General features: G+C 35.4%; 1 protein-coding gene and 2 non-coding genes across 6 annotated transcripts; 1 reads left to right on the top strand and 2 right to left on the bottom strand.

Annotated features, from left to right (window-relative positions):
- Positions 1-575: 575 nt before the first annotated feature.
- Positions 576-11,750, bottom strand: LOC143207851 (aromatic-L-amino-acid decarboxylase). 4 transcript variants are annotated; one of them, XM_076421701.1, is made up of 9 exons: positions 11,679-11,750; positions 6,804-7,061; positions 6,236-6,469; positions 4,322-4,451; positions 3,568-3,828; positions 3,132-3,249; positions 2,612-2,702; positions 1,905-2,105; positions 576-1,215 (listed from the first exon to the last, which is right to left on the bottom strand). In XM_076421701.1, the coding sequence occupies exons 2-9, from the start codon at positions 7,002-7,004 to the stop codon at positions 913-915; spliced, it is 1,539 nt and encodes a 512-aa protein (XP_076277816.1). In that variant the 5' UTR covers positions 7,005-7,061; positions 11,679-11,750; the 3' UTR covers positions 576-912. The 4 variants fall into 4 exon arrangements, with proteins under 4 accessions (XP_076277816.1, XP_076277814.1, XP_076277815.1 ...); XM_076421699.1 differs by lacking the exon at positions 11,679-11,750 and adding an exon at positions 7,749-7,998; XM_076421700.1 differs by lacking the exon at positions 11,679-11,750 and adding an exon at positions 7,611-7,749.
- On the top strand, positions 5,013-5,084 carry Trnap-agg (transfer RNA proline (anticodon AGG)). The gene has a single exon. It is a non-coding gene; the product is annotated as a tRNA-Pro (tRNA).
- Positions 11,751-18,468: 6,718 nt separating the features above from the next.
- Positions 18,469-18,540, bottom strand: Trnap-cgg (transfer RNA proline (anticodon CGG)). The gene has a single exon. It is a non-coding gene; the product is annotated as a tRNA-Pro (tRNA).
- Between the last annotated feature and the right edge of the window lie 1,370 nt (positions 18,541-19,910).

Below are 19,910 nucleotides of genomic sequence, written 5' to 3'. Positions count from 1 at the left end.
GGTTGGTCGATCCAGTCCATGATCCTATTTTTTAAAAATATTATAACTTGTTAATATCAAGAAATCATTAGTTTAGTACATATTTGAACTGTTCTATTCGATAATTTTTTTAACAGAATTATGGGCTGGATAGACCAACCTAACAAAAAATATATATATGATTAAATTTTGGAAAATTAAGTTGACCTTCATATGTCCTCTACGCTTCATCAGAACTAATCATGTCAAATAACGTCTCCCACAGAACCATTCACTTTTACCAAAAACATTTTCCACTAAAACCATTATTTATGCAGTAATTGAAATGCTCCGCAGTGAAGTGCTCCGCCCTTTATAAATCACGAATTGCAAAATAAGAAATTTGTTTCAATAAAAACATGTAACAATAGATCAATTCTTCTTGATCGGAATGGTAAAGAATTAGTTAAGTTTGAAGTTCTTCAGATGAATATAATCTGTTTTTATGAGAAAACTGGATAAAATTGTAAAATTTATAGATATTCATTTCGTAAACCTATTGAAAAGAATAGTTTTTTAATCTTTACATATTTTTATTCTAATTATATTTTACACGTTCTCTTATGTACAAGAAACATATATAAATATTCGCTTAAAACTGCAATAATGAAAGTATAATATTTTGAAAGTATAAAGTTAGAATTAATTTTAAATATTGTACCCTGTAAGATTATTTCCTTATTATATTACAGTGTGCATATTGAAGTTACATTACACAAAATTTCGTTCTTTTCGGTACGAAATCTACGTATCTTTATCGTGAAAATAAACATGTTGCAGAAAATTACAAACTACAATGACAATTATTATATTTCGTATCGGTTGTTGCAAAATAGTCATTAGAAATAGACATTTTCATAAACGCCCATGTAGTTGTTAAGTGTGAAATGAATTCTACGATATTTTTTGTGTCTTCGTTTCCAAATTCATGCGTTCTATCGTTGTTGCAATTTCAGTCGCAGATTTCGTGAACGAAATCAACGGTTCCTCTTGCAGGGGCGGAATTTGCGACCGCAAAATGTCCGTCGCATGTTTCGTGATCTCGTTCCACGCAAAAGTCAGGTCGTCTTCTCGACTCCACCTGCTGCACACTACGAAACGAATGATCAACTTTTGGTGAAATGTTGCCGGTATCACATAAATTTTCTTCTCCGCTGTCAAACGACTGAGCAAATCCTTGGTCAATTTGTCATCACCCTAAAATTTAAAGGACGATTGGAATTAAAAGCATTATAGGCGGGCTTTCAAAAGATATTAGATACTTGAATGTTCTGCCGTTCATTAATAGAAGTCGGAACTAATGGTACAGTAAAGCTTTGATCTAAGGAAATCTCGGGTCCGTGCTGTGTTCCTTAAATCGTGTGGTGCTACTATTTCTTTGTGACCTCATCGACCGCGCGGAGCGTAGAGAAGGACAGCGCGCGTCTAAAGACACTGTGATAGGCGCACTACAGTAAAGACCCAATCTAAAAGCCGACTCTCGGTTCTGTCCTGTGACATAGATCGCGACCGGATACTATTTTTTTGTGGCCGCGTCGACCGCGCCGAGCATAGAAAAGGACAGCATGTAAACACGCACCGAGCGGCCGAAGGCGCAACAAAAGATAGCGTACCGGTGAAAATCAGAAAAATGCCAAAAATAAGTTGGCGAGTGTCTCGTCAAAAAATAATGAAAAATAAAGATGTTTTGTAATTGGATTAGTATGTTTACACTTTACACTGCTCGTCGACTGAGGCAGCTCGATCTTCTTGACCCCTCGCGGGGTATGCCCCAAAATAGAGGGGGTAATCGTTTTTCGTACATCCTACGGTTTCCGTTTTCTTATATCAAAGCTTTACTGTAGAATAGATTTTCTCACTCTCTCTCTGTGTTTGCTTATATTTACCTTTAGTCTGAAACAAATTAAACCCAGAGACCTCTCGACTACAATTTCAAATCGATCGTCAGATTTGACATATTGTTCAAACACTTGAGCCAATTTTATTGCATGTCTAATGTGTTTCTGTAGACCTTCAACACCGTAAAGTCGCAGGACGAACCACAGTTTCAAGGCGCGGAAACGACGACCCAAAGGAACTTGCCAATTCTAAGAAAAATTGTATTTTAAAATTTTAAAACTTGCCACATAATTTTATTGTCTACAGTGAATCAAAATAATATTGATACACTTTTTAAAGAACCATTGCTTTTTAATATTGGACCATAAGACTTAGTTAGATTGTTTTTTGAGAAATTAGAACAATTAGTTTACTACATGACGTGCACAAAATACTTTGAAAAAATTGAAATTGCAATTTGATGAAACTTTCAGGATATATACAATTGGTACAGATGTACAAAAGTTATTTTTTAAATTTTCAATGTAGACATAAAATCATAAAGAACACATAAAATAGTTGTAAACAACAACTTTTAGTATTTTCTCTGTAATACAGACAACATTTTTTCACGTCATGTAGTGAACTAATTGTTCTAACTTCTCAAGGAAACAATCCAAGTTTTATGGTCCAATATTAAAAAGCTATGATCCTTCGAAAAGAGTGTCAATATTATTTTGTGATTAGCAACACCTAGTTCAAATAAATAACTTACTCTATAGTCTGGAGCTAGTCCTTGTTTATCGTGCTCTAAATAAATTCTATCCACGCTAAATGCTTCGATTAACCGTCTAGAGTCCTTCACCCTTGAAAAGAAATTAAAAATTATAGATCACATAAAATCAATTTCGTTTAGAAATAAATACAACCTTCGTTAAATAAATTGCGGTTCTCTGTAGCTCTATTTGGATATCAAATTGTTTTGGAGTAAACGTATTTCCATTTATAGAGCTAACTTGAAAAATACACAATAAAAAAAGCAAATTACATAATTTACAGCATTAAAAAAATTTAAATAACCCCTAACTAAAATTGTTTGGGGAAAGTTAAATGATTTTTACGAGTGAAAAATGCAGAATACATGTTGTTTGTTGATTATGTGCAATGCATAACAAATGAAGTCGAAACATATTCTGATTATCTTCATATTCTCATATTTTCAACATTTATTTCTCTCTCAATTTATATAACAAAGGCATTACTGTATTTTTGCGTGAAAATTAATGCATACTTACCAAAGCGTGGAACAATCGAAATTTACAAGCAGCCACTTATGAGGATTCATATTGAAAGAGTCAACGTATTGAACGCCGGACATTAAATGTCGATATTCAGGACAAACAAATGCGGCGCCTGTGAAAACAATACGCAAATCAGGAAATTACATAGTTGTGATAAATTGAATTATTTTAACAATAATTTGAACAAGTTCCCTGCCAGCTTCATATGTGAAAATTAAGTTAATGTCATGTGCAAATTAATCGTATGTCTTTATTTACAATTATATAGCGCATATTAAAAGAACAGGACAGATATTAAAAGAATCCTTAGATTTATTGCAATTAGAAGCCGAAAATCGTGAAAAACTGGAAACTTTACCATCTTTAAACGTTTGTGGAAATACTGAAATACTTGGACAGTAAATGAAAAATATGCAAAAAAATTAATAACCTGCATAAGCAGCATCGACGTGAAGCCAAATGTTGTGTTCGTTGCATATGGGACCCAATTCATCAAGATTATCGAAAGCACACGTGCCAGTGGTGCCCAAAGTGGTTACCACATAAAACGGTATCAGGCCTTTCTCCAAGTCCTCTTTAATGGCTTTCGATAATGTTTCGCCTCGGAAAGAACATTTTTCGTCGGTCGGCAAAAGTCGCATAGTCACCATCGCTAATAGTCCTGCCTTCTCCACTGACGAATTCGACTGATCTATGAAGTACAAATGAAGAACGATTACGCTACTACATATATTGTCTAACAAGTAACTTGTTTTTGTGTTCCAATAACCAATCGGAATCCGAACACCGTTTTCCTGTATCACCATTCATTTTGTGAAATGATATTTTGAAAGAAATTCAATTTTCAACTTCAAGAACTTTCTATATGTGTACAGGCTGTCCCACGCAACTGGAACAGGCTGTACCTCCTAAACGGTCGCGAATAGAGGAAAATGTTATTAGAAAAAGTTGAATGGCATCAGACGGTGCATACTACGCAACTAATTTTATGCACTTTTGTGCATCGGTGCATCAAAAAAATGCAACTGCACTTTTTTTAAAAATGGAAACCTACATTTTTGGCTGCACCAATCGATGCAATTTGTTGTGCTCTACATAAAAGTACTAACATACTTATGCCCTAAACTTATTCGTTAGGAAGTGGTAATGTAAAATCAATGTATTAATGAACGTGAAATAATTACCAGACGTGTATGAAATTAATTTAGATGTGATAAAGTTTTCGTCCCATTCTGGATGAAGCTGTTTCGTGCGACGTATCGTTTCTTCCTTCGCTGCTAACAGACATAAAAAGGTAACCTCACTTGCTGAACCCTAAATAAAGAAAAGAAAAATAATTATTACAATTGTATATATGCTTGCAGGTTAAAATTTATTACCCATACAGAATATTAATACTTTAACTGTAATTTTGATATGATATTACTATAAAAATTGTTTAGCATTTCGTAATAATGTCGTTTTAGTTATTCATTTCAACCGCACACCTTTGTAACATTTCATTTTAAAAATGATTATCAAAACAAATTATTTAGTATTTATTTATAAAGATGAGGAATTTAGTTAATATATTATTAGTACAAATGGTTATAATTATATATACATATATGCGTGATTATTATATTATGATATAAAAATGAAACATTTATTTACGCGTAGAATGTATCGAAATTAAAAGTTATTTTACCTTTAGTGAAAATATTATTGCATTATTCATGTGACAGTACAGAAAGTTTATTTTAGATAACATTTATATGAAGCACGATGATTTAACAAAAGAAATGTCATACTTTAATACAATTATGTTACATACAAATCAACTTCCCGTGATATTGTAAAGTATCCTTGTTTGAATGTGAAAGGCTAATAAGAAGCGGCTCGTTGGTCTAGGGGTATGATTCTCGCTTAGGGTGCGAGAGGTCCCGGGTTCAAATCCCGGACGAGCCCAATTTTTTTTTTTTTTTTAAATTAATTTTTTGTTACATAGTAAATGTGTTAATAAAAAATAATAATTATGATAATAACTTTCGCAAGATTAATAAATCTACACCAAAAATTACGGTCATACAACGTGCCACCAACGTCATCAGTTGCTCTTAATACGTAAAACATGCAGTTGCAATCTGAAAATTATGCTGTCAATATATCAATTTATGTATTATTCCACAATACTTTCATACAATGTTTACATTATATCGTATATATTGTATAATATTTACAATGTACGTAAATACCTCCTTGCATTGATTCAAACCTTTTTTATTAATAGTATTGGGTTTTGGAAAGAAAGTTCATAGCGTTTGTAAATTAAAAGAGTTAGTTGTAAAAACCTGACACATAGTAAACTTATTGTCTGTGTTACAAGCATGATTGAACAAGCGTTAAATGTATTTTACTAACTATGGAATACAGGGTGTCTCACTAAAGAGTGATCTCCAGCATATCTTCTTTAATTTTGACAAAGTAAACATTTTTTATGTGTAATTTGAATGGTATCAAGTGGTCAGTATTAGGGCTGTTGCTTTCCTTCGAAGCTCGAAGAATTTCGGTGCTTCGATTTCAGAAACTTCGAAGGTGATGAGAATCGAAGTTTCGAAGTTTCGATCTCTCTGAAACTTCGAAGGTGATGCGAATCGAATTTTCAAAGTTTCGAAATCTGAACCTTAGTAGTACATTATTCGAGGATTAAAATAAACGGAGTATCGAAGCTCTGAATTTCGAAATTTCGCTGCCAACAATAAGTTATATTTGAGACAATTACAGACACTCCTACATTTTAAAGATTTAATAAGTTACAACTTGATACGACTCGAAAACTTCGTACACTTCGAAGTTCCCTTCGTTCCTCCGAATCCTTCGAATCGTCGAAGAGTCGAAGCTTCGGAAAAGTAACAGCCCTAGTCAGTATTCTGCTTTAGTTATCGCTGTAAGTCATCACATCATTGCGGAAAAAAATGTAACATGAAGTAAGAATTTTAAAATAGAATTTGAAAAACCAGTCATTCTGACTGGTGCGGTAGTTCTAGTGTTAATAAATCACCTCTAAAGTATTGCAACCTGCATCAAACGTCTGTCGTTTTAGAATAGAGATTGTCTACCTGTATAACGCCTCCGCCGTGACCTTCGTCGCTGGTCAGGAACTCCTTCGGTAATCCTATTAATTTTCCGAGCCAGTTCAACGTAATGACTTCAAGCTCGGTGCATGCGGGCGAAGCGAGCCACGAAAATCCGATACAACTGATTCCAGCGGAGACAATTTCACCGACAATCGACGGATAAGAGTTTCCAGTTGGATAAAACGCATGGAAATTCGGCGAATTCCAATGAGTTACCTAAAGACACAACAACCACGTCAAACAAAAATTATATTTAGACTGCGGATCTTCATGAAAAATAAAGATTGTCTAACAAGGGAAAGTTATCGAACGTAGACGTACAAGTAGAGTAAGTTATGCCTAATGCAACCCTTAATTCATTTGAGGAATGTAGGATATTCAGGGAAATTTTTAAATATTTTTAGAGGAACATTAACAAATTGTTGAGAGAAATGCAGTAAATGGGTACCCGGTTGGCTACACAAGGGTTAAACAAATCTATTTTACACTAGTCACTTTGACTGCTCGATATTTCCTGTATCAAGCAAATTTATTTAATAGGATAACTCACCCCCGGCATAATATATTTCTCTACATCTTCCAACACTTGCTGCCACGATTCTGCTTTTTGGGGCGCTTCCTCTGGTAACAATTCACTGAGGTAACCAGGCTCGACATCCGGGAGAACATTCCTATCTCTTATGGTCTCGTTATAGTTTGCTACGAACTCGATGGCAGCCTTGCCGAAATCAATGAAATCCTTCGTGTCCATAGTTAATTTGATATAACAGTGCCTTTTCTCCAGAAGAAATCTTTCGACTAGCTAGCCCTATTCAGTGTGGAAAAGAAATTATTACAATTTTATCTCGTGTTTCTGATTGTTAAAATAGAAATATTTTATTTCGTGGATCAAATTGTTGAAGTAAAAATTATTTATTTTCAAAATTGTATATCTTATTTAAAATACTATTTTCTTTAAGCAAAATAAAATCTGAAATATTGAATAGTATCTCAAATATCTGTTTCGCCAAATAATGGCCACCTCTGTTTATAAATGAGCTGATAAAAAATTATTCCGATTAACATTAACCCTTAGTAGTTCTTAGAGGAACTGCTAAATATTGCTACATCAGTAATGTAAAATAATCGTTAACAGTTAACAAAAATAATTGTAAAACATTTGAGTATTGCATGAATAAACTGCAGCAGTTTAATATGCATAAAATGAAAAAAGAATGGAAATATTCTAGATCAGAAGAAACGTTTAGTTTTCGTGTTACAATAGTTCCGAGTGCAACGGGTTAAAGCACTTCCGGAAAACAATAACAAACTACGATCCCTTCTAGATGGTAAAAGGTTTAAAAAGTTATACAACTACCGCTTAATATGAAGACGTTAATCGCGAAATAGTGCAGCTTGTCTGTATGCCTTCACTTTCCCCCCAATTACAGATATACATATAATTATTACACATAAAATTCTGGAATTTATAATAACGTTAATAATATACACTCACACACAATTGACACAATACACATGTACGCAGATGTACGCAGAAATAAACCTCTACAAAGTTTCAACACTGTACATCAACGACACATTTTATTAAAACATGGTTCCGTTTCGATTAAATCAACGCGCAGGCAGATCAAACGCGATCGCGCGAATTGAAGCTCTTCCTGATACACGATCAGGATGGTTCGAAAATTATGGCGCACGTGTCGAGTCGAGGACGGTCTTTGAAGAAGTGGGCTCGCTTGAATCGCGCCGGGTAAAGTTGAATGTCGAGATACATAGAAAACTTTCTCTCTCGCTTTCTCCATAATTATACAAAAAATTGATCTTGCGACGAGAAGGAAACAGAAATGGTCCTATTTCGAGAATCGTTCCCTACGAACTGCCTAGTTGGTCCATACTAAATGTTCGATTTTAGAATGCAAATGTAATGATGTCTTCTGATCTAGAAATACTATTACAGTTTATTTCGAGATTTTATTATTATTTATTTAGACAGCTATTATTTAGATATTCAATCTTAATTTTAAATGGTATTTATTTCAATGCTAATCAACGTGATTATTATGTATTCTTTTATATTGACCAGCGGCGAATCTAGTCATGGGCTTTACGGGCTGCAGCCCAGGGCCCCAAAAAACAAGAATAATTTAAATTAACAACTTAAGCAAAAATAAATCACACAAACATTTTTGGTATTTCAGTTAATTTGGGTTAATCTAGTCATGAGCCTTACTGACTGTTAGTTAAAGTACGCGGCGAACCGAATGCGAGATTGGGGAGCCGCTAGGATTATATGTAGACAGCGAGGATGATCCTGACGAGAAATCAGGGAGCATCTAGGAATGGAGTCAAACGCAGACGAATCTGATGCGTAATCAGGGAGCTGTTAGGAAGGTGAAACTTCGTGAATGAACCCAATGCGAAACTGGGGAGTCACTAGGAATTACGCGACGCGCAGACGAACCCGATGCAAAATCAGGGAGCTGTTAGGATACGGACGAACCTGATACGTAATCAGGGAGTCGCTAGGATTGTTTTAGTGGGCCGCTAATATAAAACTAAACAATATATTTAGTGCAATAAAAAGCATTTTGTAGCAGGCTTGATTGTAATAATGCTTTTCTTGCCCCGTAGCACTTGAAACAAGGTTCGAAAGCATTTTTAAACTTTGTTTTAATATAATATCACTGTATCCCCTTTCATATTTCAGCATAAAAGTACATGTTTGTTTAAGAATGGATAACTATAAAACTAAACAATATAATTTAATGCAATAAGAAGCATTTTATAGCAGGCTTGTTAATCATTCTTTTCTTGCCCCGTAGCACTTGAAACAAGGTTCGAAAGCATTTTTAACTCTCAGAGACGGACTTGCCCCATTTTCGGGGCATGTGAGTCCCAGTTTACACTTTGTACAATATCCTATCAAAATGATAATTTTCAACCAAAATTAGAATCCTACATAATACTAATTCATCAGTAATAACTGTGGCAAGAGTTTGATACCAAGAGCGTTAAGTTTTCACACGCCAGACTGAAAATACATCAATTTAAAGTCGAACTTTGCAAAAACTAGTGCGCACTTACCCCACTCCACCTTACAATGGAATTGAAATCAAATATAATGCAAATTACTCAATATGTACATTGCTTGCTTATTGTGAAAAATATCTTTCATTTTTATCCGTGTTTCTTACGTTTCGCGTTCACAGACAACTCAATTTGATGTTTATGTTTATGAGGATGATTTCTTATGCGACAATGACCAACCTTCGAAAATGCAGCAATCTTAGTGACAAGATGTTTAAACAATGAGTGTTCACTAAAACTAATTTAAAACTTGCTGATAATTGCTATCAGTGAATATGACCGCATAAGTGATTAGTGCCACACGAAGAACGTTCTTGTTCTAGATCTATCACTATTTAATAAAATACTGTTACTTTTTTTCTGTAATAATTTTGTCCTATGTCTTTCTACATTTACTCAACGAATGGCTAACAACTGTTTATGTGAAAAGCAAAAACGACATAAACCAGAAACGTATAACGGCAGAAATAACATCCTTGAACAAAACTAAATACCCGGAAGAGAATAAAAATCAGATCACTCGTGCGCATCGGCCTTCACTTCTTCGAAGAAAATTGTAATCGAATGAGAAAAGGTATAAAAGACATCAATAAAACGCATTTGCAAGTTCCTCTATCATCACCTCGAATCAAACAACACGGAAGAGATTAGCAATCATCATTTATTGTAACAGTTACGAACATATGAAGTTATGAAGATATCAATTACGGTTACGGTTCATGATGATTGTTAATCCCAGCGGGTTAACTAGTTTTTTCAACTTACACACTCCACTGAACTGAACTTAGAGCTCCCTTTCGTCCCTTTTATAGTTTTGTCTATCCTTTGTTCTAAGCCAGATCTTCGTGGGAGTCCCGTGCAAAAAAAATTTTACATTCTTTTATTAAGGGAAGCAAACCCATGTTTCGACCAAAAATCTAGTAAGATTCTAGTTATTTTCTAGTTACAAATCGAGGGTATAGTTCCCCCTTCAATTCTTCTGAATACTAATATATTTATATTTAAATAATATATTTGCGCCGCCTCCGAAAAGATTGTATTGTATTTAAGTTTGTGTGTATTCACATAAATTAAATGGAAATTATTTTATACTTTTTAGTGCGTATTTTCGAAGTCGGTTTAATTTTTTATTTCCCGCGCAACATTATTAGAGAAAGTGTTCAACAAAATTAAGAAATATTTGTATTCATGATTATTTATATCAATTATTACTAATGGCTGGACCACCGGACGTGACACAATTCAGATGTAAAATTTTTACACAGATCAAGAATCAAGACCGATGTACATATGTCACAACAGTGAATCAGTTATTTTCAGAATCTTTACAATCTCTAGTTCAAATAGTGTTTGGATTCACTGCATGTACAAATTGGAAAAATCTTATTTAATTCAAACGGTCAAAAGAAATGTCTGAATTCTGGAGTTAAAATACTTTCGAGTGAAGAGGGTTAAACAATGTTTGAAACCAACAAAAACGCATTAACACGCCTTTCTCGGATATTTTTCATCTTATTTTCAATATTATAACTAAACGATTCTCTAATCCATAACTTATTTCTCATTGTAAAATATGAAGCAATCATTTCAACGCAAATCAGCATGAACAGAATTTTTGCATTTGTCCCGACCAATAAAAAGTTGTAATGTAACTGTAATTGGGAAAATATACATATAAATATCAATCAAATATGACTTCTCGCAGTTTAGTAAATTGTTATTTATTTATTATTTTGTAATTATTCAAGCCCTTATAGTTGAGGGTATAAATGTCTATTTTATAATCAGTCACGAATCGCGTAGTTTTTCAAAATTGTTGCAGTAAACAACGTAATAAAACAAAGAATTATTACTTTCGTAGTATTCATAATTAGACAGCGGATCTTTATGCAAAATAAACATTTTCCACCAGAATTGCAACAAACCGGAGTGATATAAAAATTTATTTTCCCTCTTACTATGTTTAATAGTTTGAGAATGATATAAAGATATGTTTAAATTCGTATAATGTTTTAAATGTTTGAAATTACACCTATTCATTTCTGACATAAAATCCGCTGTCTATACATAATAATTAACTTTCTGACACTCCAAGAATTTTAAGCTATTATATTATTATGTACATTCCAGAACCATAAATTATAGAAATGATTAAGTTTGATTAAGTTTGATTGTTTGAATATTAATATCAATATTTAAGAATAATACGCATTAACTAAGTACTGGATCAATCAACAATTGTTGATCAGCGAATTCGAAATAAATAATCATACTAATGCTGCCGACTCAGATTGGTGCCCAATATTAAGAAAACGGTAAGATAAATTAGATGATTTACCTGGAAGTATAGTCCTTTCAAACAACAGAGCAGAGAGACTTGGACGAGTGCTTCCTCTCGCTGAAGAGAACGTGTTCTACTGTAAATGGCAGCACAACCATCCCCTTTATATATCCTCAGCAGTCAGAAAATTAAAAGGGGGTGTGCACCGAGTCACACGTATTTTCGGCTCTAGAGAAATATTGGCTAAAGCGATCACACACACACAATGCAACAGCAATACCTAAACATTGGGACTACAGGAGCGGCAGTGGTGGGGATAGACACGCCGAGCGTCAGACCCCCTAGGGCCTAGGCCCTTCGCAGCAGTGATGGGATATTCGTGGGCCGTGGGCCGTTCCCCTGAGTCGCTGGTTTCCCCCTCCCTGACGTATCGTCGTATCCGTGTCGACTGCGCTTGCCCGTGTTGGTGCCTGTTCGATTGCACGCCCGCTACACATTCAAGCGTACCTCTACTCTGTCCGTGTGAACTACCTGCTCGACTGATCGACACCGACGCGTTCCTCCGGTTTTCACGTTGCCAAAGTTTCGAAAGCATGAGACGGAAAGCCGGAATTTGGAGACGGCGCGCATTTGAATCCCGGCACGGTGCGGCGCGGTGCACATTTTGCTATAACTTTTGATCTAAAAAAGATATCGAAGCGAAATTTGGATTAAATTAAAAAAAAAACGGGTTTATAGTGGTCCATCCCAAAATATGTTTTGTATTTCTTAAATAATTTTTTTCGTTGATTTTTAAAGTTAAGATTGTCGAGGGGGCTCCCAACACAAATTGATTTTTAAAATTTATAAATATTCAACCTAATAACACACATGACTGAGATTTTTTCAGATTTTTCAGATCATGCAAACATGTTTTAAAAAATTGAAAATCTTCAAATATTCGAAGAAAATGCATATTTCGTATAAACCCGAAGCAATGATTCGATTCGGGGCCAGAAGATTACCAGCCGTATAGTTGTTTTATTAACGACTATGCAATCTCTACAAAATTATATAAAAATTAAGAACAGTTGCTTCAATAATATCTGAGTGAGTGCTGAACTTTTATTAAACTGGAATCTCTAAAATTTCAATACAAAATATGCATTTTCTTCGAATGTTTGGAGGTTTTCAATTTTTTTAAACATGTATCCTTAACCCGAAAAATCTAAAAAAAAATACACATTAACAATCAGGATTAGACACAACTAACGTAATAATATAAATGTGGTCAACTGAAAACTGATATAAAATCGGCAATTTTATGTTTTCCGATTTGTTTAAAAATCGATTTTGCAACCAAAAATTTTGAAAAAAATCTGAGTCGTGTATGCTATTAGGTAGAAATTGGTGAAAATGTGGTGACTAATTGATTAGCAATTTAAACTGTCGCAGTCTATACTGCGGATTTCATGCGTTTATGGGAAAAATGAGTGGGCGCAATTTAAAACAGTAGAAAGGATACAATGATTTAAGACTGCTAATCTAAAATTATTAAAGTAAAACTAAACTATTTATGTGGCTCTAGTCATTTGTAGTTGGTGTAAGCAAATTTTAATTTTGCATAAAAATCCGCAGTCTACTAATCAACGCACTATTTGTGTGGAACGAAACATTTTGCATCTTGTAGAGTATGTTCCCGGGATGGTCCCGCCTCCGAAAAGATTGTATTGTATTTAAGTTCGTGTGTATTCACATAAATTAAATGGAAATTTTTTTATACTTTTTAGTGCGTTTTTTCGAAGTCAATTTAATTTCTTTTAAAAAGTTTTTTTTTATTTCACACTTTCTTTTATCTCTGTCAGCCGTCACATTCCAAATCATAATTTATAAATGTCTGAAAGCCGCAATCGATAACGGTAACGACGTCGCGTCGTTACTGTTCCTAATGTCTAACATTCAGCGGAGTTCACAACGGTATCACCACCCTACATTTTCGCAAATAAAATCGTAATTAATAAAAAAATGTAAAATTTTTTTTGCACTTTATTTCGCGAATCTGTTGTTACGAGCCAGGGCCGCGAGTAGCACGAGTGGCCGGCGAAGGGTTATAAACCCAGGAATATGGTATCAATTTGTTAGTTAAGGTACGCGGACGAACCCAATGCGAAATCGGGGAGCCACTAGGTAGGAAAAATCTCTATTTGGATAATTGGTAAGGCGCGAACGAACCTGATGCGAAATCAGGGAGTCGCTAGGATAGTTAGTAGGCCTCGTAACTAATATAATCTAAATGATACAACCCGAGCGGTAAGGTTGTATCGTGTGGGAACGTTCAATTACTATATAAGGATTTTGGACGATAATTATAGGTTCAATGAATTTGCTCTAATTACCAATAACACAAATATATTCTACTTATAAAATTCTGTAGTACAAGTAAGTATGTGTCGCGATTGGAAATGAGAGAAAAAGATATAAAATGTGAAAGAAAGAATTTACCTAAACTACGGTGCTCGGTTTTCACGCACTGGCAATGCGGGGGACTCGGAAACAGCTTCAACACTGACCAATAGACTATAAACCGAACAAACGGAATCTATAATGTTAGACTTTGATCCGAAAGGTACTTTAGCCCGATCTCGTTAGAAGTTAACTTTCCGAAATGCAGCACGACGTGACGCGATACGTGTCACTGCAGTACTAAACCCCCGAGAGTGAGAATCTAAGGGTTTATATACCCCTACAATGAATGGAATACTTTGTTCATTATCTAATCGCGCTTAGAGATTAGGGCTTAGGGCCAGACTGCCATTTTTGTCATTTCTAACGAAATCGGAGCCAGAGCTCGGTCCTAAATCAAAGGGTTCGAAAGGTTATCTAGGACGCTTCCCGCCAGAGACGATCTGGAAGAGATTCCTGTGAGAAAACGAACGGAATATATTCTCTATCCGTTTGCGACCGTTTGAAGTTTGCGACATCGACGTTTTTTTCGAACCAGAAAGCAAAATATCTTCGCCCGACATGAGTTTCCGCCAGTGGCGCTCGGGACGGGATACGGCGGGGCGCAGCGACGGGATACGGAGCGGTGAACGACTGTTCTGGTGGTGAGCGCCACTGGTGACAACTCATGTCGGGCGAAGATATTAGGTTGGGGAAAAAGAAATCCATCATTTTTCCGCTTGAGATAACGTAAAAATAATGAATTTCTTTTTCCCCAACCTAATATTTTGCTTTCTGGTTCGAAAAAAACGTCGACGTTACAAACTTGAAAGGGTGGTTTCTCAAGATAAAAGTCTGCTCTATCGCGTGGTATAGTTCGATTTTCCGGTGGACCCTTATTTTTTGAGATAAATTGAAAACTATCCTCAAAAATTGGTGCAAAAGTGGTGTCTCTCCGCCTTTAATCATTGTTTAAACAATCATAATGTATTAATATTGAATATCACTGTATTCGGGAAAGTCTACAGAATCTTTTGCTGCAAAGAACAATTCAATATCTTTTATAATAACATCACAATATTTGTTTAAAGTTGAAAAATACGTTTTTTTTCCAAAGGCATGTTTTTGAACAACTGTGCGTATAGGAGACAAATTAAGGACAGATTCGAAATCAGCGCAAAAACTCTATAAGAAGGACCCAACAGTATATTGAAAACAAATTTGGTGTTGGGCAGTGTTACCTGAACCCCGTCCCGTAATGTCGCGGCAAGTTCCTTCCTTTTCGTGCTAATTCCTCGACCGTCATTCTGACGACCCATAAACACTTCGCGTACATTCAAGGCGCAGCCATAAACAAAATAGCTTATAAAATAGTCGAACTGTATACTTTATACCCTATTTAAGACTCGGAATTCCCAATCCTATGGAAATTGTATACCTCGCGCTTCCCTTCTTCCCCCTTCGCTTACCTTAGTACGGTTCTATCGTTTTCCTTTCTCTTTGTTATTAAGCGTCCGTATAGCTTTATGCGTAGTACCTGACTGATTAACCCTCGGACTCTTGCGACTTCTGTAGCTATGCCGGATTCATTTACGACCTACACCGATTACTTCACTAATAAATATTGACGGGCGCTCGAGCTTATCCTCGCCGTTACCACCACAGGTAAAATTGTATTATGCCAAAGGGCTGTACCGAAGTGTTTATGGGTCGTCGGAATCACGGTCGAGGGATTAGCACGAAAAGGAAGGAACTTGCCGCGATATTACGGGACGGGATTCAGGTAATCCACGACTCACCCTGGCCCGAAATGAAAAGGTCATTTGCTCTCCCACACCCCTGTAACCTGGACACGTCATACAATTCGGTTGATTTTAACCATCAGTTACCTGCCCTTTCTAACATAAAACGCACAAACCGATGCGTTCGTAACAGTCGAACTAATCGCGATGGTTTGTTTGCTCGAATATTCATGGAACGTTGCAGATCTGCGTTCACAATCAAACAAAGATACAAGAAGCATTAACCGAGGCTCTGTCGTCCTTGGCAAATATCCGTCTTTAAGGTTCAAACACGTTTTTACATAGACATTGAATTTTTTGGTCACTCACATGCTTCATTTACAAGATTGTCATCCTGTCATCTCTTTTTATGTACTATGAAAAAATAGTGCGTGCTTGCACCAACTGCAAATGACTAGTCACATAAATAGTTTAGTTTTACTTTAATAATTTTATTATAGATTATCACTCTTAAATCATTGTATCCTTTTTACTGTTTTAAATTGCGCCCACTCATTTTTCCCATAAACGCATGAAATCCGCAGTATAGACTGCGACAGTATAGATTGTTAATTAATAGTGATTAGTCACAACATTTTCACCAATTTCTACCTAATAGCATACACGACTGAGATTTTTTTGGCTTGTTTAGCTTTCACACTTGTGGAAAATAATTCGAGTTAAAGGAAGTTTTATTTCGATTTATAGACTGAGGTTTTTACAATGCAGCGGCAGGGAATGAACAAAATTTTCGTTCGAGTTATCGAGGTTTGACTGTTTTATTCAGTGTACCTAGTTTTAAACACCATCTAAAAACAGGGTTGATGAAATTCAATTTTAGGGTTGAATTATGAATTAAAATAATTTCGTAGAAATAATGAGTAATCCTTCATTCAATCTAGTCAACATTGTTAGCTTACTTTAAAAACTCGGTATGAATGTGCAAAATTATTCTGACGTTCCTATCATTGTAAAAACCTTATCTCAAGGTCTAAAATAATAATTAAATTCATTACGAATAAGATAAAGTGAAATCTTTTCAGCTCACAATAACATATATATTTCTTTCTTCTTCGATTTTCATTGTTGCCTGAAGCAACCTTGATCGACCGTGGCGACGTGATAGAAATGGTTTTACTCGCAGTTCGTATTCCGTTAGCTCGAACACTTCCGGTTGCTTCGATTTCATAAAAACGAGCAATGTCCACTTAGAACGGAACGACAGCGTGACTAATTGATTTGGTAAGAGATTAGAGTTTTCAGTATTCTAAACGAAACAGTAATACCAGAGTGAATGGTGAAATCTCTGGCTTCGACAATTTGGAATATACAGAGTGGTTCACCAGATATTACCACCTCGATTTTCGTCATTATTATTATTCGTAGCGAAGAACGTTTATACATATGTGTATAAGGTTGAATGATTTCGAGAGATGCATATATACTTTGATGTTGTGAATTTTTCTGTAGATGAACGCATAGAAGAGTCATGAAGGCCATCAGTATTTTTTAAAACGGGATCGTATGTTTTTCCTACACAATCGATGAAGCTTCATATTCCCTACAAAAAATTATTAACCTATTAATTTTAATTTTAATGATTTTAACGAGTTTCAGCTCATTGTTTCATTGGCTAACATAACGATGTAAATTTTTTCAAAAATTAAAGACATCCAACATTTAAGAAATACAATTAATGGTAATTGGTGAAAAATTGCATAAACTTTAAAATTCCGACATTTCATGTTACACAACTAATACACTCCTCAAAAGAATTAAGGGACCACTTCTGCGAATCCGAAAAATTGCTCCCACTTTACGTGATCATAACTCCGTCAAAAATTGCTATATCGATATCGTTAAACAATGGTTTGAAAACCTGAAACCTCTAGTTTCAGATGCTCTGTTTCAAATTATTGCTATGTTTGTTTTTTACAAAGTTATAACAAGATGAAGACAACATTGACGGTTAACAAAAATTTTGTGCAACTTTGGAACATCACACGGGGAGAAACAAATTTTTTTGATAAATCGCGTTAATATCACTTGGATCGACTATCTTTCCTGTTTAAAATGTGTGGTTGTTGATTATTGTGCGATTTTTTTTATTCGAGTTATTCAACATTGAAGGAAATGTTAGCTTTTTAACTTTAACCGGCTCCAGAAAGCGAAAAAATTATCGTAGAATCTTGTGCAAAAAAGCAATAGAAAGAGCGTTTCTTTCTCTTCAAGGTACTTCTTTTGTTTTTTCAATTTCATTAACATTTCGGTATAACAGGTGTTTCTGAAAATATGCTTAAAAAATGCACAATTTCCATTTTTCCTCTAACTTGCTGTATCTCGGCGAGAAATGATCGCAATACCATGATCCGAACGTCAGATTGAAGCAGAGATTCTGCCGATTCGATTGAGTACCCCGTGAACTCGCTGCGACAATTTTTTTGGCAGCTGTGTTTGAATTATGTAATTTGGCAATCTGTTCATAATTTTACCACCCACTGTATATAAACTGTTTTCTTGTATCATTCTTTTTCATCAGCACGTCGTTTTCTCATATCAGAGAATGCTACGTCTATATAATGTAAATCACGAAAAATTGAAGTAAAAAATATGAAAAATAATGGAGGAAAAAAAATAAACCACTTGGGCTCGTCCGGGATTTGAACCCGGGACCTCTCGCACCCGAAGCGAGAATCATACCCCTAGACCAACGAGCCAACTGTCAAACTTTTTTTCACTTTCACCATTACCATGCACCTGTCAAATTCAGAACATATGCTAATTATATTTCCAGTATACTCTTTAGTATAACATAGATTTACATAAATCGAATAAGTTGTACAACCAAAAGCTACGAGAAATATCAGCTGTACTATTGTGCCAAATTTATATTTTTTTAGAGAAACATTCTACTGTCAGTTTGTTTATTGATTAGGCTAATGATGTGGTAAGAATACATTTGTGATAAACACATTTGATCGTTTTCATGAAAACAACTTTTGGAGTGCCCTCTTCCAGTAATCTACTGACGCAGAAGTTAAAATACATAAACTATGTCACCGACCAGATACTAGTGACGTAGTCAATGACGAGATACTATCACTGCTACAAGCGTGAGACATAAAAATACATTGGGTGATTGATCTACTCCTATACCTCGTCTGTGCTATCAGATCAGTGTTCCGATATCGCGCACCGTTTTTCGTACGATGGATGGCCGCTAGAGGTGCTACGCGGAAAAAACAGTAACGTATCTATGATGACGAGGTAGTGGAGCCCTGCGCCCTGCGCCTTGAGACAGTTATATTGGCGCGAAAGATCCGAAACAATCTGTTCCGGACAAAAAAACTTCAGGACACTGTGTGTCCTACAAGTTACAAAATATACACAAATGCATGTGTTATACATTCATTTTTCAGAATCAAATCATACAGATCTTGTCAAATTCTGCGGGGTGCTCAAGGTACCCCATTTTATCGAGAAGCTTACGTTACTGAGGCTGCAAGCGCCTCTAGCGGCCATCCATCGTACGAAATGCGCGGCGCGATATCGGCACCGACGAGAGGTGGACTTGGTATCCATAGGAATCTGAAGTACCGACACCTTAAAATGCCAGTGATAGCAATAATTTTCTTTAAATTATATCCATCATTTGCTATTAACCCGGCTATAAATATTGTGCCCCTAGAAATAAGAATAGTACATCTCTCTAATTCTATGTATAGAGGTGTTGACAGGTGTTGCCACTGAATGGTAACGGGGTGTTAGCACAGACGAGATATAGGAAATGGGGTGCTAGCTGGTGCTAGCCGCTAGGAACCCCATTTCCTATATCTCGTCTGTGCTAACACCCCGTTACCATTCAGTGGCAACACCTGTCAACACCTCTATACATAGAATTAGAGAGATGTACTATTCTTATTTCTAGGGGCACAATATTTATAGCCGGGTTAATAGCAAATGATGGATATAATTTAAAGAAAATTATTGCTATCACTGGCATTTTAAGGTGTCGGTACTTCAGATTCCTATGGACACCAAGTCCCATAAGGTGTCAGGTCTATTCCTATATCTCGTCTGTGCTATT

Source organism: Lasioglossum baleicum, chromosome 4 (genome assembly GCF_051020765.1).
Source record: "Lasioglossum baleicum chromosome 4, iyLasBale1, whole genome shotgun sequence".
Taxonomy (NCBI): domain Eukaryota; kingdom Metazoa; phylum Arthropoda; class Insecta; order Hymenoptera; family Halictidae; genus Lasioglossum; species Lasioglossum baleicum.
The sequence above is the reverse complement of the archived record's forward strand: the minus strand, read 5'-3'. Positions and strand labels throughout refer to the sequence as shown.

Coding starts and splice junctions, on each gene's coding strand:
- LOC143207851 (XM_076421701.1), bottom strand. CDS start 7,004: ATGGACACGAAGGATTTCATTGATTTCGGCAAGGCTGCCATCGAGTTC. Junction 6,470..6,803: donor AGAAATATATTATGCCGGGG/GTGAGTTATCCT, acceptor TTGTGTCTTTAG/GTAACTCATTGGAATTCGCC. Junction 1,216..1,904: donor TAATTTGTTTCAGACTAAAG/GTAAATATAAGC, acceptor TTTAAATTTTAG/GGTGATGACAAATTGACCAA.